The sequence below is a fragment of the Colletotrichum abscissum genome (genome assembly GCF_030869225.1).
Source record: "Colletotrichum abscissum strain IMI 504890 chromosome Unknown Scaffold_8.1, whole genome shotgun sequence".
Lineage (NCBI taxonomy): Eukaryota > Fungi > Ascomycota > Sordariomycetes > Glomerellales > Glomerellaceae > Colletotrichum > Colletotrichum abscissum.
The window spans coordinates 1,441,442-1,454,670 of NW_026850525.1; the positions used below are offsets into that span (position 1 = coordinate 1,441,442).

Below are 13,229 nucleotides of genomic sequence, written 5' to 3' on the forward strand. Positions count from 1 at the left end.
CCTAGTCACTCGCCTACCTACCACCTTACATGGCGAACGATACCTCATCTGTGCCACACCATGGCACTGTATCCAATGGCCGGACCAACAGCCATGCTGACAACACCAGCCTCGACGACTATGACTCAAAGGCCCTTGAAAATGCAGTCACGTCGACTGAGTCAATTCCAACTCATCCTTTGGGAGTGAAACCGCTGGGCAACCAGTATCTCTCGGACCGTCCGAACGCTCGGAAACACATCGGATATCTGAAAATTTTGCCCGATGAGGCTCTTATGCTCCTTTTGGAGTATCTCGATGAGGATCGTCTTCGAAAGCTAGGCTACACTTCCAGGTTCCTCTACGCATTCTGCCGATCGGATGATTTGTGGAAGACGCTATTCCTTCAGTAAGTCGGCCACTTTGTTGAGTAAAGGGAAATCATGAGATCGGGTGTTATTGGTGTCTAGTGGCAAGCGCTGCGACTTACAGAGTCATCCGCACCCCGGTGGTTTTACTCAATCAAAATAAGAGCTGTACTCGACTGGGCATTCCTGGTGACTCTTATCCTAGAAGGATCAGAGAACGTTACCGTGATCACGTATCTTGACTAGTAATTCACTGACTTTACTAACGCAATCTTAGATCTCACAGCTCAGGAAGATTTGAGGGCAAATGGCAAGGATCTTGGAGGGCTACCCAGCTGAAACTCTCGTCTGAGCAACAAGCAGTCATTGATTGCAGTGATGTCTTCTCCGACGTTCTACACAGACCCTTTGTCTGCAGCCATGTAGATTTGAAGCAGTTCACCTCAAGGATACCAACTCGCAACACGATTCAGCGCATGGAAACCCTGACCTATGAGGAGTTTTCTGAAAACTGGACCGATACCCCTTTCGTTCTCACCAACTACATCCAGAAGTGGCCCGTTTGCCACGGATGGACTATTGATACCATATCGAAACGCTACCACGATGTAGAGTTCCGCGCAGAGGCTGTTGACTGGCCCTTTTCGACATATAACGAGTACATGAACAACAACGATGACGAGAGCCCTCTTTATCTATTCGACAAGAAATTTGCCGAAAAGATGAAGATTACGATTGGCCAAGAGGACGGGGCAGCTTATTGGAAGCCGGAGTGCTTTGGTCCGGATTTATTCGAGCTTCTGGGAAAGGAACGGCCTGCCCATCGCTGGCTCATCATCGGGCCTGAACGGAGCGGATCAACTTTTCATAAGGACCCCAACGGGACAAGTGCATGGAACGCGGTGATCCAAGGTGCGAAATATTGGATCATGTTTCCACCCGCGGCTATGGTCCCCGGAGTGATTGTCTCGGAGGACAGCAGCGAGGTTACCAGCCCCTTGAGCATCGCAGAATGGCTTCTCGAGTTTCATGCTGAAGCACGTCGGTCACCGGACTGCGTCGAGGGTATCTGCCAAGAGGGGGAAATCCTACACGTGCCTAGTGGATGGTGGCATTTAGTGGTCAATTTGGAAAGCGGAATCGCCTTGACCCAGAACTTCGTGCCGAAGAACCAGCTCTCCGAAGTCATATCATTCTTAAGGGACAAGCCAGACCAGGTTTCTGGCTTCAAGCAAGAGGTAGCTGATCCATACGTATTGTTCATTGAGCGACTCCGCCAGGAACAGCCAGATTTATTAGAACAGGCCCTTCGGATTCTGGAGAAGAAGAGCATCCAGAAAAAGAGGAAGTGGGAGGAAGCAGTAGGCGGAAGCCAGGCAGAGGCCAACGGAGGTGGCTTCAGCTTCGGATTCGGGGATGACCTGGATGATGAAGAAATCCCTTAAGCTGCCTATTGTATATGGCAATACGGCGTACTAGAGCAAGTATTTGTCCGATACTGGGAGGCAGAGACCCTTCGTCGTGTTTGTCTTTCGAGTACATCACTCATTGTTTTCAAAGACATGGCTGATTTATCGTGGACGAAGCAGAGCCACCCTTGTATCTCCATCTCCTGGCCGCAGCTTTGTCCGACACACCTCGTAGGTAGCCCTCAGCCGAATGGGATTTGGAAACAGAGTACAAAAATGGCTCCTTGGTTGAACCTTGCTCGGGTGTCATCAAAGTCAGCTCACTCACTAAGACAGAGCGACTTGAGTCAGAATAGTACAAAGGGCGTATTGTGGTCGGCAAGGGCAGAGCTGAACAGAGGATCGGCTTCAATGAAAGCACCGAAGAAACGAGAATCTGTCTTTCAATCTTGTTCCGCTACCGAGTACCTCGCCGCTTAGCATCTAACATTGGAAAGACAGCATTACCATATTCCCTTTCCAGTCTAAAACGTATTCGAGTAATTCCTCAAAAGCAAGAAGAACCCACAACATATAGCATACCGAGATGTTGGATTTCTTCCAGGGTGCAGGTATAGATAGCTTCATACTTCAGATGTCGGGTCTCACGCCATAACCCGCTTCAAGCTGTCGCTGAAGTCAGAACCCTGGGCATTCTTGAATTCGAACAGTTTAGATGAAAATGTCACTGCCCAGGATAGGAGGGTGTCTACCGAACTTGAGGTAAGGCGAGGTACCAAGCAAGGTACGTACATCATTTTCCCCACCCCGTTGTGGTCGTCCCTGAGGACTCCCATCAGTGGATCACTGGGTGGGCAATTGGGAGGTGTGCTTCTTGGGGGTATGTCCGGGTTACCTATCCTAGCGTGCCTCGAGATTGGCTCCTTTCCGGTACGTGCCCGCTAAGCGTGAGTCCACTGACACCGGGTCCCAGTTCCCCGACCCCCAAAGAGCTGTTGGCCAGCTGGTGGGTGGTGTGCATCATCCCTTCCTACCTACCTTTCTAGACTCTCTCTCACCTTGCCTCAACCTGTTTCCTTGCATCCACAGGAGCGGTGCAGCAGCAGCGCAGGAAGCACGCACGCACCAGTACCCGACCGCAACTCACCTTACCTCTGCCGCCCTCAAGTGGCCCTGTCCTCAGCTGAAGGGGAACGACGACGTGCACCTGGCTGCATTTCCGCCATCCAAACCACCATCTCCAAATCTCCCATTTTCCTCCCGTCGTGTCTCGCTTCTACATTAGCCTTTCAACGGCTGGCAACAAAGGCTCAGTTTGCGAGCAACCCAAGCCCACCTAAAAGGGGAAGCCTCTTTTCTTTCGCGTACTTTATGCCCGTAATACCGACCGCTTCATTCAACAGCAAGCTCGAGACGATCCCCCCTCTGCCCCTGGCTCCGAAACCATGTGACGGAACCATCGAATCCCGCCCACCAACTTCGCTCCCATCGCCAACTCGCTCGCTTTTCTTCGATTACTCTTTCAAGTACACACGAGACTTCAGCGCGTCCTGCTTCTAGTAGTTCTGACTTTGCGCTGGCGGACAGAACTCGTCTACCCTCAAACACAACCCCCCACGGCCATCCGCGAAGGCTGACATCCGACGTCAACTCCTACCTAAACCCTGCCTGACGCCGCTACAACCGCTGCTTTTGCATTCCCGCCGTCAGCCTTACGTAGTAGTTGCTCCGCTTCAACCCAAGACCGAATACCATCTATAGACGCGCCGTTACGGTCTCGGCTCTAACCGTTACATACGCACGCAATACATTACTTTTGACGCACCTTTGCTGCCTCTATCTGCTATACCCAGGCCCGCGTCTTGGCCTCCAACCGCGCAAACATGGTTTCCGACGAGCATTACGAGATCTGCCTCCCGATTCTCCAGGATGTCACCCTCGAGGATGAAGACAAGACGGACAAGCTAGAAGATCTCCTGCGAAACCAGACGACTCTGAATGGCTCCTCTCTAGATAATGCGATCCTGGATGTCCTATGGCGATACCGTGATGGAGGTGGACTGGCGGCCTCCCCTCCTCCTATCCGCCAGACTATCTTGCGGCGACCATCACCTGCATCATGGCGCGGCAATGCCACTCCTCTGTCTGGCTCGCCCAGACTTGGGGTCAGTCCTTTGGCCCCTCCAGGCTTTGTTCCGTCCTTTACTCCATCTTTCACAAGAACGAAATCGTCTGCGGCCTCTCCCTTCTCCTCTCCGAGGCCCTCTCCGAGACTCGCATTTGCGACACCCGCCATACCCAATAGCCCGAACTTGAACGCATACGAGTTCGCCAACGACAAATCACCTTCTCATGAAACTTTTGGCGACTATCAGACGGAAAACGTGGAGTGGCTTGTCGCCGATGATGCTATCAGCGTTACATCATCTGTCGGAACCTCAAGTGGCCTGAATGCTGCTGCGCCCGAGTTTTCCTCCATGTCGTCACAGCAAGCTGACATGTCTCCATATGACATGCTGCGTTCAATTCTCGGCCGGACGCGAACTGATGAGGAGATTGAAGCAGCTCTTGCCCTCCATGGCTACGACCTAAGCGCAACGATTGCATCAATCATGGAAAGTCAGGCGCAAGAGAACGGATATAGCAGCTCGCAGCCTGACGACAATAAGGTGTCTCTGATAGGAAAGGCGCTTGCTGCAGAAGGACGGCCCAGTACCCCAGCTGGACAAAGGTCGGGCGTTATCTGCAAATTCTACATGTCCACGGGACAATGTTTAAGGGCAGATTGCAGATTCAGTCATGACTTGAGCAATCATTTGTGCAAGTAAGTATATCCTACTCCAGCTTTAAGTACAACTCCAGCTAACATGACTACCAAGATACTGGGTAATGGGCAATTGTCTAGCTGGCGAAACTTGCATATTCTCCCATGACCCAGCACATCTAATGAACAAGCTGGCGCTGGACGGGGCCAGTACTCCGCCAACAAGGCAGGCCAACTTGTCCGATTTGAACTTGTTCCCAGCACTTCCACCCGGCACGCCTGATCACATTGGCAGTTATAGCGGAAGTCCAGGTGTTACAATCGGGCTTACGCCCCCACCCGGCCTGAAGCCGTTCTACGCGAGCGACAGCCCTCGGTCTAGATCTCGCCCAGGAAGCCGACACCAGCAAGCGAGGGAACTTGTGGCTCCGTCGCTGGACGATGCAGACGCATTCCCTACTCTAGGCTCTGCTGCAGCGAAGCAAGGCAAGAAACACCACGGGAAAAGGGGTGGACACGGCCACAATCATAAGGAAAATTACGCACCAAACTCCCTTGCTGAAATCGTCAAGATGTCGCCGTCTCCAGGGCCGGCTTTGCTCCGCCAAGATATCAAAAAGATTGGACGAAATGGGAGCTCAACCAATATCCGGAACGGGGAAAACAGCGCGGCAGCACAGGCGATCCAGAATCCGAAACACATTCCGTGGTTAGAAACTGGCGAAAGAGCCAACAAGGCCTACCTCAAAGCTCGACAAGAAGCTATTAAGCACGGCGGTCTCAGGAATAAGTTCCTCCAGAGGTAAGAGCAGCAATTTCTGAAAGATACTTCGCCAGACTAACCACTAAACTAGCGCTGCTCAAGCATGGAACCGGAACGATGCTAGGGCTGCCAAAGCTCTGAGTCTGCGAGGCCAGAGCGAGAATGACTTGATGCGGAAGGCACATCGAGAAGCAGCGCGCGAGCTCTATGAGGAACGCAACAGAGGCATTGCGAACAGTTCCGAGATATATGTAGACCTGCATGGACTTCACCCTGAGGAAGCCGTGGAATACCTTGAGCGGGTTCTAATGGAGAACGGCAAGGAGACTCGACCGATTTACGCCATTACCGGTACTGGTCATCACAGTAAGAACGGCAAGGACAAGGTCGGCAAGGCGATTCGTAACTTCTTGAACGAGTGGAGGTACGCCTACCGCGAATTCTCCGTCCCTGGAGATCGCAACAATATGGGTGGCATCTTGGGCATTGATGCTCGAAGCTACGACAAGTCGTTGGCGCGTGAAGGAACGTCGAGTGCAGACGACAGTAAAGAGGAAGTTGATATCTTGAGTCAGGGTGTGGAGATTGGGGACGGCAAAGTCAGGATGCTTGTTAGGGATCCTCCGAAGGGGCCTAGTGGACGGCGATAACAACCGGCTACCTAGAAGTGATGAAAAGACAATAAAGTAGAAAGAACCGCAAGTAGAAAATGTCAACAAGACGCTCCAGGAAGCGAACTCCTCTATCAGAATTATCTCAAGGCCCTAGCGCGTAAAGTGATGCATTATTGCTGATGACGACGGTGGAAGTAGAGCCGCGTCTAGGTAAGATCGGGCGGGTATCCGTACCTTACGGTAGGTTGAGTTCATGCAGGGAAGAAGCACTTTGAGCTTTCCAGCTCGAGTGGAGCCCCCACCGAGGTTGGAGAGCGCCGGACACTGGGCCGGTCAGTTGGCAGGCAGACCGACGTGGACGGGATGCACAGCGGCTGCCATTTTGGGACGTGCGAGTGCCTTATGCATCGAACCCCCTGTATGCCATGCAATTGAAACCGTCCGCAGGAAACATGAGACATTCTCATTGCGTTTTCCCATGAAACGGGCTCTTTAGGTAATGCTCTGTAAACGTCGTCATCAGGAACGGTAGCAAGCCTTGGTGTTCCAACTCTGAGTTTCTTTTCTGCGCAAGTTCACGTATTTTGGTTTCCTACCACGGCCCTTCTATACGTGTAACCGTACATTCTGGGGCAACTAAAATAAGGTACGTCGTACTAGGGCATTTCCAACGACCCTGGAGAACCCCGGTTATTTTTGGCAAGGTAGCAGCCCGCCCGCATTGACGGGCCCGGCGATCCATGGAAGTTAACCGCGGACCTTGCGTAACGCATGTCTCTAGGTGTGGCTTGGGGCACTCTGGTTAGGCAGCTTACCTCATCGCGGTGGGTGAGTGAGGTCAGCTCCTTCAACATTGCGACGCATTCTCCTCCCTCATCACTATTCTCTGTGTTCCATTTTTGTACTTCCATCAAAGATTATCCCATTTTGTCGAAATGGCCTCGGAAACTTTTGAGTGAACCAGTTATAATTCTAACTGCGAAAGAGACGAAATTACGGTAAACGAGCGTGCAATCCACTGGTCGAAGCCCCGCGAATAGCTTCCTGTATCCGGAGCCTCCGGGCCCCAAAAAGCCACCACGCTTCCAGTTGTCTTTGCCTCCTCCGATCCCCGATCGACTACCCACGATGCCGGCCGACTACGAATCAGCAGCGAGGGCGCTTTCCCTCTCGCCGAATCCCCCGTCCTCTCCCTCCGAAGCCCACGCCGACGTTCGCCCGCCATGGATCCGCAACATCGGCGGTAACTCGTCCTCCTCGAGAACGACAACCACCCGCCGCATGTCCGCGGCACGCTTCGGCCGCGGGGGCCAATCCGGCTCCAGGCGCACCACGGCGCTCTCGGGCGTGAACCGCGCGGTGCGCTCCGCCGTCAAGGCCGGCAACCGCCTCTGGAGCATGTACCTCGGCCTCAGCCCCGTCCAGCGCGTGGCCGTCGCCGCGTTCCTCCTCGTCGTCAACGTCCTGGGTCTTCTGTTCCTCATCTACTCGCACGCAATCTTCAAGTGGCTGGCGCCCGTGTCCCAGAAATGGCGCGCGCTGCCGTTCGGCTGGCTCATCATTTGGGCCTTCACCTTCATGACGGCCTTCCCGCCCATGATTGGCTACAGCACCGCCATCTCGGTCTCAGGCTTCGTCTACGGGTTTCCACTGGGGTACCCCATCGTCGCGACGGCCACGGTCGCGGGCAGCTTGACGGCTTTCTACACGAGCAGGGGCATCTTCAGCGGTTACGTGCACAAGCTCGTCGGGCAGGATCACCGGTTCATCGCGCTAGGCCAGGTGCTGAGGAAGGACGGGATCGGCATGTTGACGGCGGTGCGCTTCTGTCCGCTGCCGTATAGCTTGTCCAACGGGTTCCTGTCCACGATCCCTTCCATCAAGCCTTGGATGTTCGCCGTCTCAACGGCCCTTGCCAGGTGAGCACGGTAGGGACACCTAATTGTGTCCTCGCCTCACTTCCCCAAGTTCTAGCACAACTAACAGAGGATCCCGAATAGTCCAAAGCTTCTCGTCCACGTCTTCATCGGCAGCCGCCTCGCCCTCATTGCCGAAAAGGGAGACGAGATGACGGCCGGCGGCAAAGCCATCAACTACATCTCCATGATCCTCGGTGGCCTCGTCGGCCTAGTCGTTGGCTGGCTCATTTACCAACGCACCATGGCCCGCGCTGCTGAGCTGGCCCTGGAGCAGGCCGAGACGGAGGGCGGTCTGGTGCCCGGCCAGGACGCACCCGACTATTCGGATATTGAGGCCGGCCTCGTGGACCCAGAGGATGTGGCGGCGCTCATGGACGATGACGATATTTCGCTGTGGGCGCGTGAGGCTGATGAGGAGGGCGGGTATCATGATGACGATGACGATGGAAATGAAGGCGGCGGGCAGAAACTCGGGCGCGAGGGTCCCGTGAATCCGTTTGATGATGAGCACAACGGAAAGGGGGGCGGGTTCAAGGATTCGGATTAAGGCGTTTTTTTTGTTTCTAAACGGACAGCAACGGCACTGTAGACTTAGAGCTGATGTGGCACTAGACACTGCTTCTAGACACCAAACATGACTGAAATGTTCCAGGACAAATGATGCTCAGGGCAGCGTACGGGGAATCACAATTCGGGCAGCAATAGTACGGAGTATTCTCGTGATATCAATGTCTCATTTCGGGTCTTGTGTGGTATCATACGGACGAGTTCTGTCTGCTTTTCCTCCTGCGTCCACTCATACCATACCCTCCCTTTCTGCCTCATCAATCTGTACATCAAGCTCGTGCAGTACACCGCGGGGTGTAGCTGGAATAAGGAAAATCCACGAAGGTGGACGAGGAAAACTAGCTCTGGATTAAAGGTCACATCCCAACGCCTTCGCTTAAAACAGACAAACGCCGCCCTTTCCCGAAAATAGAAAGTCGTATGTGCAAAACGGAAAATGGAGAGAAACAAAGATTAGAAGGTGTCATGAGCTCAGACCACTATTGCCTCCCCTGGAAGCGTTGCATAAATTGGATCGCCTGCTCAATGGGATAGCCGATGAACACTGGACCCGTGAAGACCATCTGTGGCACGCCGTTCGGCGTGTACTGCTTGTTCGCGTCGAGAGATGGGTTGATGAATGTCGGTTGTTGAGGGGGTGCGCTGTAAGACGGCTGCTGCTTCACAGGCGTCGACGGTAGTTCGATAGGTTGAGGATCCGGTTCAGGGTGGACAAAGGTTTGATCGCCAGTATTTGGCGGAGGCGACGCGAAGCCCATAGCAGCAAGTTGAGCGTGATCGAAAGGGCATTTTCCTGCAGGCTTTGGCGGCGATACATCTTCGCCTATCTCGTTTGACATGAGCTTTGGAGCTGGTGTAGGAGACACAGGCTGGGCCTCTTCACGAGCGGCTGCCATCGCTGCCATCTTCGTATGATCGAAGGGGCATTTGCCAGTCTTTGTCTTTGGCGCTGGTGTTTCTTCGCCTTCAGAACCAGATGGCATAAAGACGGGTGCTGGAGGAGGCGAAAGAGGACGCTCTTCGTCGCCCATACCATGAGGCTCGTAGATTGGGACCGAAATACCCCATGGACGGCTAGGAGACTCGCCTACTCGAACCTCTTTTAGCGTTCGGTCGAAGTGGCTCTGTCGGGCCTCATCTGCATCTTCGGGCTCCGGCTGAGACTGCTCGGCATCTTCTACCGTCGTGTCTGTGACAGCCTTTGCCCAGTTGTGAACCCTCTCATTCGAGGCCCGTTCGATTTCTTCCTGCTCCTGCTGTGACTCTGGCAACATTGGCTGATGTAGCGCACTAAGCCCCTGAATCATGTTCACCAGATTGCCATATTTTGCGTCCAACTTCTTGATTTGCACTTCGTTCTTTTGGTATCTCCTCACACAGACCTCGTGACTGCGAGGCAACTCGTGTTTGTGTGTCTCGACGTAGTGTGCAATCTCTTCCGGGGAGTGTTGGTCTAGGTAGCGAATGGGACATTTGGCCGGGGAATCGGCAGCGCCGGGAGCCGGTTGAGATGTTGATTCCTCGAACATGGCGGCACAGATGGGGTCCGTAGAGTGGTGCGGAGTAGGGTCCTGGGAGCCCTTCTCAGCGCTTTGCGCTTCACCATCGCCCTCGCCTGCGCTGTCCGCCTTCTGAGAAGAGAAAGGACATTCCAAAGGCCCCTTCTTCCCCTCGATCGTAAAGTCTTGCTCAAGGACGGTAGACATCGAAGTTCCGGTCTGTGCCTCACGAGAAGAAGTCTCTCTGCTAGAGTCGCTCGTCTTACTCGTTTCGCCGATTGACGTAAGCTGCTGAGCAACGCGCCGGCCGTCTCGGATGATGAGAGCAATCTGATTTCGGGTATCCAGCTTGTTGCGCTTCGGTAGCGGTACGGGGTTGGCGTCTTCTAGCGATGGATTCGCGAGTTCTGGCGGCAGCTGTAACTTTGCCAATACTTCGGAGATTTCGGGGGCAGCAGGGGCATGTTTGTCGGCCAAATACTGGTACTGCGAAGGTCGGCCGATTAGCAAGGTTTACCACCGAAGCTGGCCTGGAGGCGAAAGCGATGGGGGAGTTGCAAAATTGCAAGTCAGAAAATGGTAAAAGGAATCAGTCTTCGCCCCTTGTGTAAGGAGCTCTTGATCTAGAGCTAAGGTTGTTCATCATGTTGGAGGTGGTGAGGAGAGTGTCGCAAAGCAGTGGCTCTGCTGACAAACCCCTGCGCGTTTCGTTTCAACTCACCTGCTCGTGGGCGAATCTGAGCTTGTGCTCCAGGATCGTCTTCCTGTCGGTCAGGATCTGGACCTCATCGGCAAGAGCGTTGAAGGATTCAACAAGCGTCGTAGTTAGATGTATGTAATTCATCCCACTGTTGGTGGCTTCGCGCTCGGAACATGTGGAATGGGGCATGAAGTGGCGGGAAGAGAAGGTATTCGATGTTTGGGTGGATGGGGAGACTTTCCTTTGGCAGCCCATCGTGCACCAGGCGCTTCCCCAAGTTGGGACTTGGTAGGTTCGCTAGAGAGACGGCGCGCGTGGAGTCCGACCCAGGTTTTGCCGAGCCGAGCACCTTCGGATCGTACGCGGGGGTTGATGTCATTGGTGGATTGTCACCCGGAATCGGAGCTGAGCTTATGTAAGGAATCTAGAACATTGCTACCTCTAAGAAAGTGAAAGTGAGGCAAGGAATGGGATTTGGAAGAAATTCCTGCCTAGCAACGGATGGCCCGCAATATCGCCAGCATGCTTGCTTCTTTCTACGCGCGTATTTCATCGTAATTCCAGTTTTGTGTAATTGCATTGTGCGATCATATACAGGTCTTCTGTTCTCTCTCTCTCTCTCTCTCTCTCTCTCTCTCTCAAACCTCATGTATTACCAGTCCATGTCGGTCCCTATGCTCGAAATTGTTCAGGACGCCAGCACCTTATGCTCTATTGAGCAGTTAACATCTCTTCTTTCTAGCCAACTTCGAGAATATATAATCAATTGCATATGCATATTTCCGTGACTTCTGTAAGAAGTCATTAAATGCTTATCGACATATACCTTCGCAGATAATTTCTTCTAAATTGAGAGCGAATTCAAATTCTTGAAAGTGGAAAACCTGAGGAGTTCAGTGATCGAATCCTTTCCCTGAAGGTGCTGTTCCTGAAATGCGATGTTCACAGTGTCACACTGTGACTGACCCGGTTGCCCAACTGAGAAGGTGCGACATCTCACGGCACTTTATCTTGCACCGCCATCTAGGCGGGGTTCTCATGGTCCTCATGCTTGCGTAGTTGCCAGCATCAAGTCTAGTGTTCTTGTTTAAGCAGTCTGCCCTGCGGCTTTCCCGCTTTCCTGTGCTGTCACCAAGCCTTCACTTTACCACCACCGGCTCAACATGGCTTCTAAAGTAATTAGTGCGGCGAAACTTCTCAGCAAGAGGTCGCATGTCATCCCAGGTAATTCTCCATGTAGGATCGTCTAAAGATCAGCACTGATCAAACGACAGGTCAATTCCTCGTGTCTGAACTCTTCTTCGAGGTTCCAAAGGACTACAGCAATCAAGCTTCGGGCGTTCTTCAATTGTTTGGCAGAAGTGTCACTAAGCACGAGAGGCCCATAGTCCCTCCGACAGAAAATGAGAAAAAGCAGGCAGAGCAGAAACCATGGATGGTGTTTCTGCAAGGCGGGCCAGGGTTTGGTAACCCAGAGCCTCAGGACAGTCCCATCACTCGCACTGCCTTGGATCGAGGATACCAGGTCCTGTTCTTGGACTATCGAGGAGTTGGACTTAGCTCTCCCGCCTCCGCTGCTACCTTAGCCCTCGAGGGCAATGCTCAGAAGCAAGCCGATCATCTCAAACTACTTCGCCAAGACAACATCGTCAATGACCTCGAAGCCGTTAGAGCCTATCTTACTGAAGACTTCCCGGAAGAAAAGAAAAAGTGGTCCCTCTTCGGTCAATCGTTTGGCGGTTTTGTGTCTCTCACCTACCTTTCGAGGTTCCCTCAAGGCCTTCGGGAAGTCTTCCTCACTGGCGGTCTCGCACCTGTCGGCAAGTCGCCCGAGCAGGTGTACGAGGCAACCTTCAAGAAAGTCCAGGAGAGAAACCAAGCCTACTACCAAAAGTATCCCGAAGACATCGAAGCCGTCCATCAGGTGGCTCGTTTCATACAGGAAAAGAAGCAGGTCAACCTCCCTGGCGGCGGATACCTCACCATTCCAAGACTGCTCACTCTTGGCCTTGCCTTTGGTGCTCATGGTGGACTCGACTCGGTGCATTCGACCATCCTCAAGCTGAAGACGGACTTGGACCAGTTCGGCTTCTTCACGCGCGCGTCCCTGACGGACGTTGAGACGGCAACGTCCTTTGACAGCAACATCATCTATGCTATTTTGCACGAGGCCATCTACACTGATGGACCGGGTTCTGTCTCCAACTGGGCAGCCTACAGAGTCGGCAAGTCCTTGGAGAAGTTCTCCTGGTTGGCGAAGGAACCCGCTATCTCCGAGTTCACAGCCCCGCCTCTCTACTTCTCGGGCGAGATGATCTTTCCCCTACACTTTGAGACGTACCCGGAGCTGATTGAACTGCGCGAAGCTGCCGAGATCCTAGCCAAATTTGACCAGTGGCCGGAGTTGTATGACCAAGAGAAGCTGCGCGAGAACACGGTGCCTGTGTACGCCGCCGGCTACATCGACGACATGTACGTCGACTACGAGTTCGCCAAGGACACGGCCGCGCTCGTCAAGGCCAAGGTGTACGAGACGAACCAGCTATATCACTCCGCGCTGCGCGCCAAGACGGAAGAGGTGATGAGGGAGCTTTTCAAGCTTCGTGACAACCCAATCGACTAGTTTGTACCTCTATTCATCACTTCA

At 53.4% G+C, this 13,229-nt stretch overlaps 6 protein-coding genes across 6 annotated transcripts; 5 read left to right on the forward strand and 1 right to left on the reverse strand.

Moving 5' to 3' along the window:
• Positions 1-29: 29 nt before the first annotated feature.
• On the forward strand, positions 30-1,792 carry CABS01_04471 (F-box domain-containing protein; the record flags this gene model as incomplete). The annotated part of the gene is made up of 2 exons (XM_060537842.1): positions 30-388; positions 625-1,792. 2 exons carry the CDS (start codon positions 30-32, stop codon positions 1,790-1,792), a joined length of 1,527 nt encoding a protein of 508 aa, XP_060390687.1.
• Positions 1,793-2,727: 935 nt separating this feature from the next.
• On the forward strand, positions 2,728-3,316 carry CABS01_04472 (uncharacterized protein; the record flags this gene model as incomplete). The annotated part of the gene is made up of 2 exons (XM_060537843.1): positions 2,728-2,766; positions 2,846-3,316. Coding segments are annotated over 2 exons (510 nt in total), but the record flags the coding sequence as incomplete, so codon positions are not given.
• A 323-nt stretch (positions 3,317-3,639) lies between these two features.
• Positions 3,640-5,933, forward strand: CABS01_04473 (smr domain-containing protein; the record flags this gene model as incomplete). The annotated part of the gene is made up of 3 exons (XM_060537844.1): positions 3,640-4,580; positions 4,636-5,322; positions 5,375-5,933. 3 exons carry the CDS (start codon positions 3,640-3,642, stop codon positions 5,931-5,933), a joined length of 2,187 nt encoding a protein of 728 aa, XP_060390689.1.
• A 1,092-nt stretch (positions 5,934-7,025) lies between these two features.
• Positions 7,026-8,363, forward strand: CABS01_04474 (uncharacterized protein; the record flags this gene model as incomplete). The annotated part of the gene is made up of 2 exons (XM_060537845.1): positions 7,026-7,816; positions 7,898-8,363. The coding sequence occupies 2 exons, from the start codon at positions 7,026-7,028 to the stop codon at positions 8,361-8,363; spliced, it is 1,257 nt and encodes a 418-aa protein (XP_060390690.1).
• Positions 8,364-8,862: 499 nt separating this feature from the next.
• Positions 8,863-10,837, reverse strand: CABS01_04475 (uncharacterized protein; the record flags this gene model as incomplete). The annotated part of the gene is made up of 2 exons (XM_060537846.1): positions 8,863-10,368; positions 10,604-10,837. 2 exons carry the CDS (start codon positions 10,835-10,837, stop codon positions 8,863-8,865), a joined length of 1,740 nt encoding a protein of 579 aa, XP_060390691.1.
• Positions 10,838-11,745: 908 nt separating this feature from the next.
• CABS01_04476 (uncharacterized protein) lies at positions 11,746-13,205 on the forward strand (the record flags this gene model as incomplete). The annotated part of the gene is made up of 2 exons (XM_060537847.1): positions 11,746-11,806; positions 11,857-13,205. 2 exons carry the CDS (start codon positions 11,746-11,748, stop codon positions 13,203-13,205), a joined length of 1,410 nt encoding a protein of 469 aa, XP_060390692.1.
• Positions 13,206-13,229: the final 24 nt, after the last annotated feature.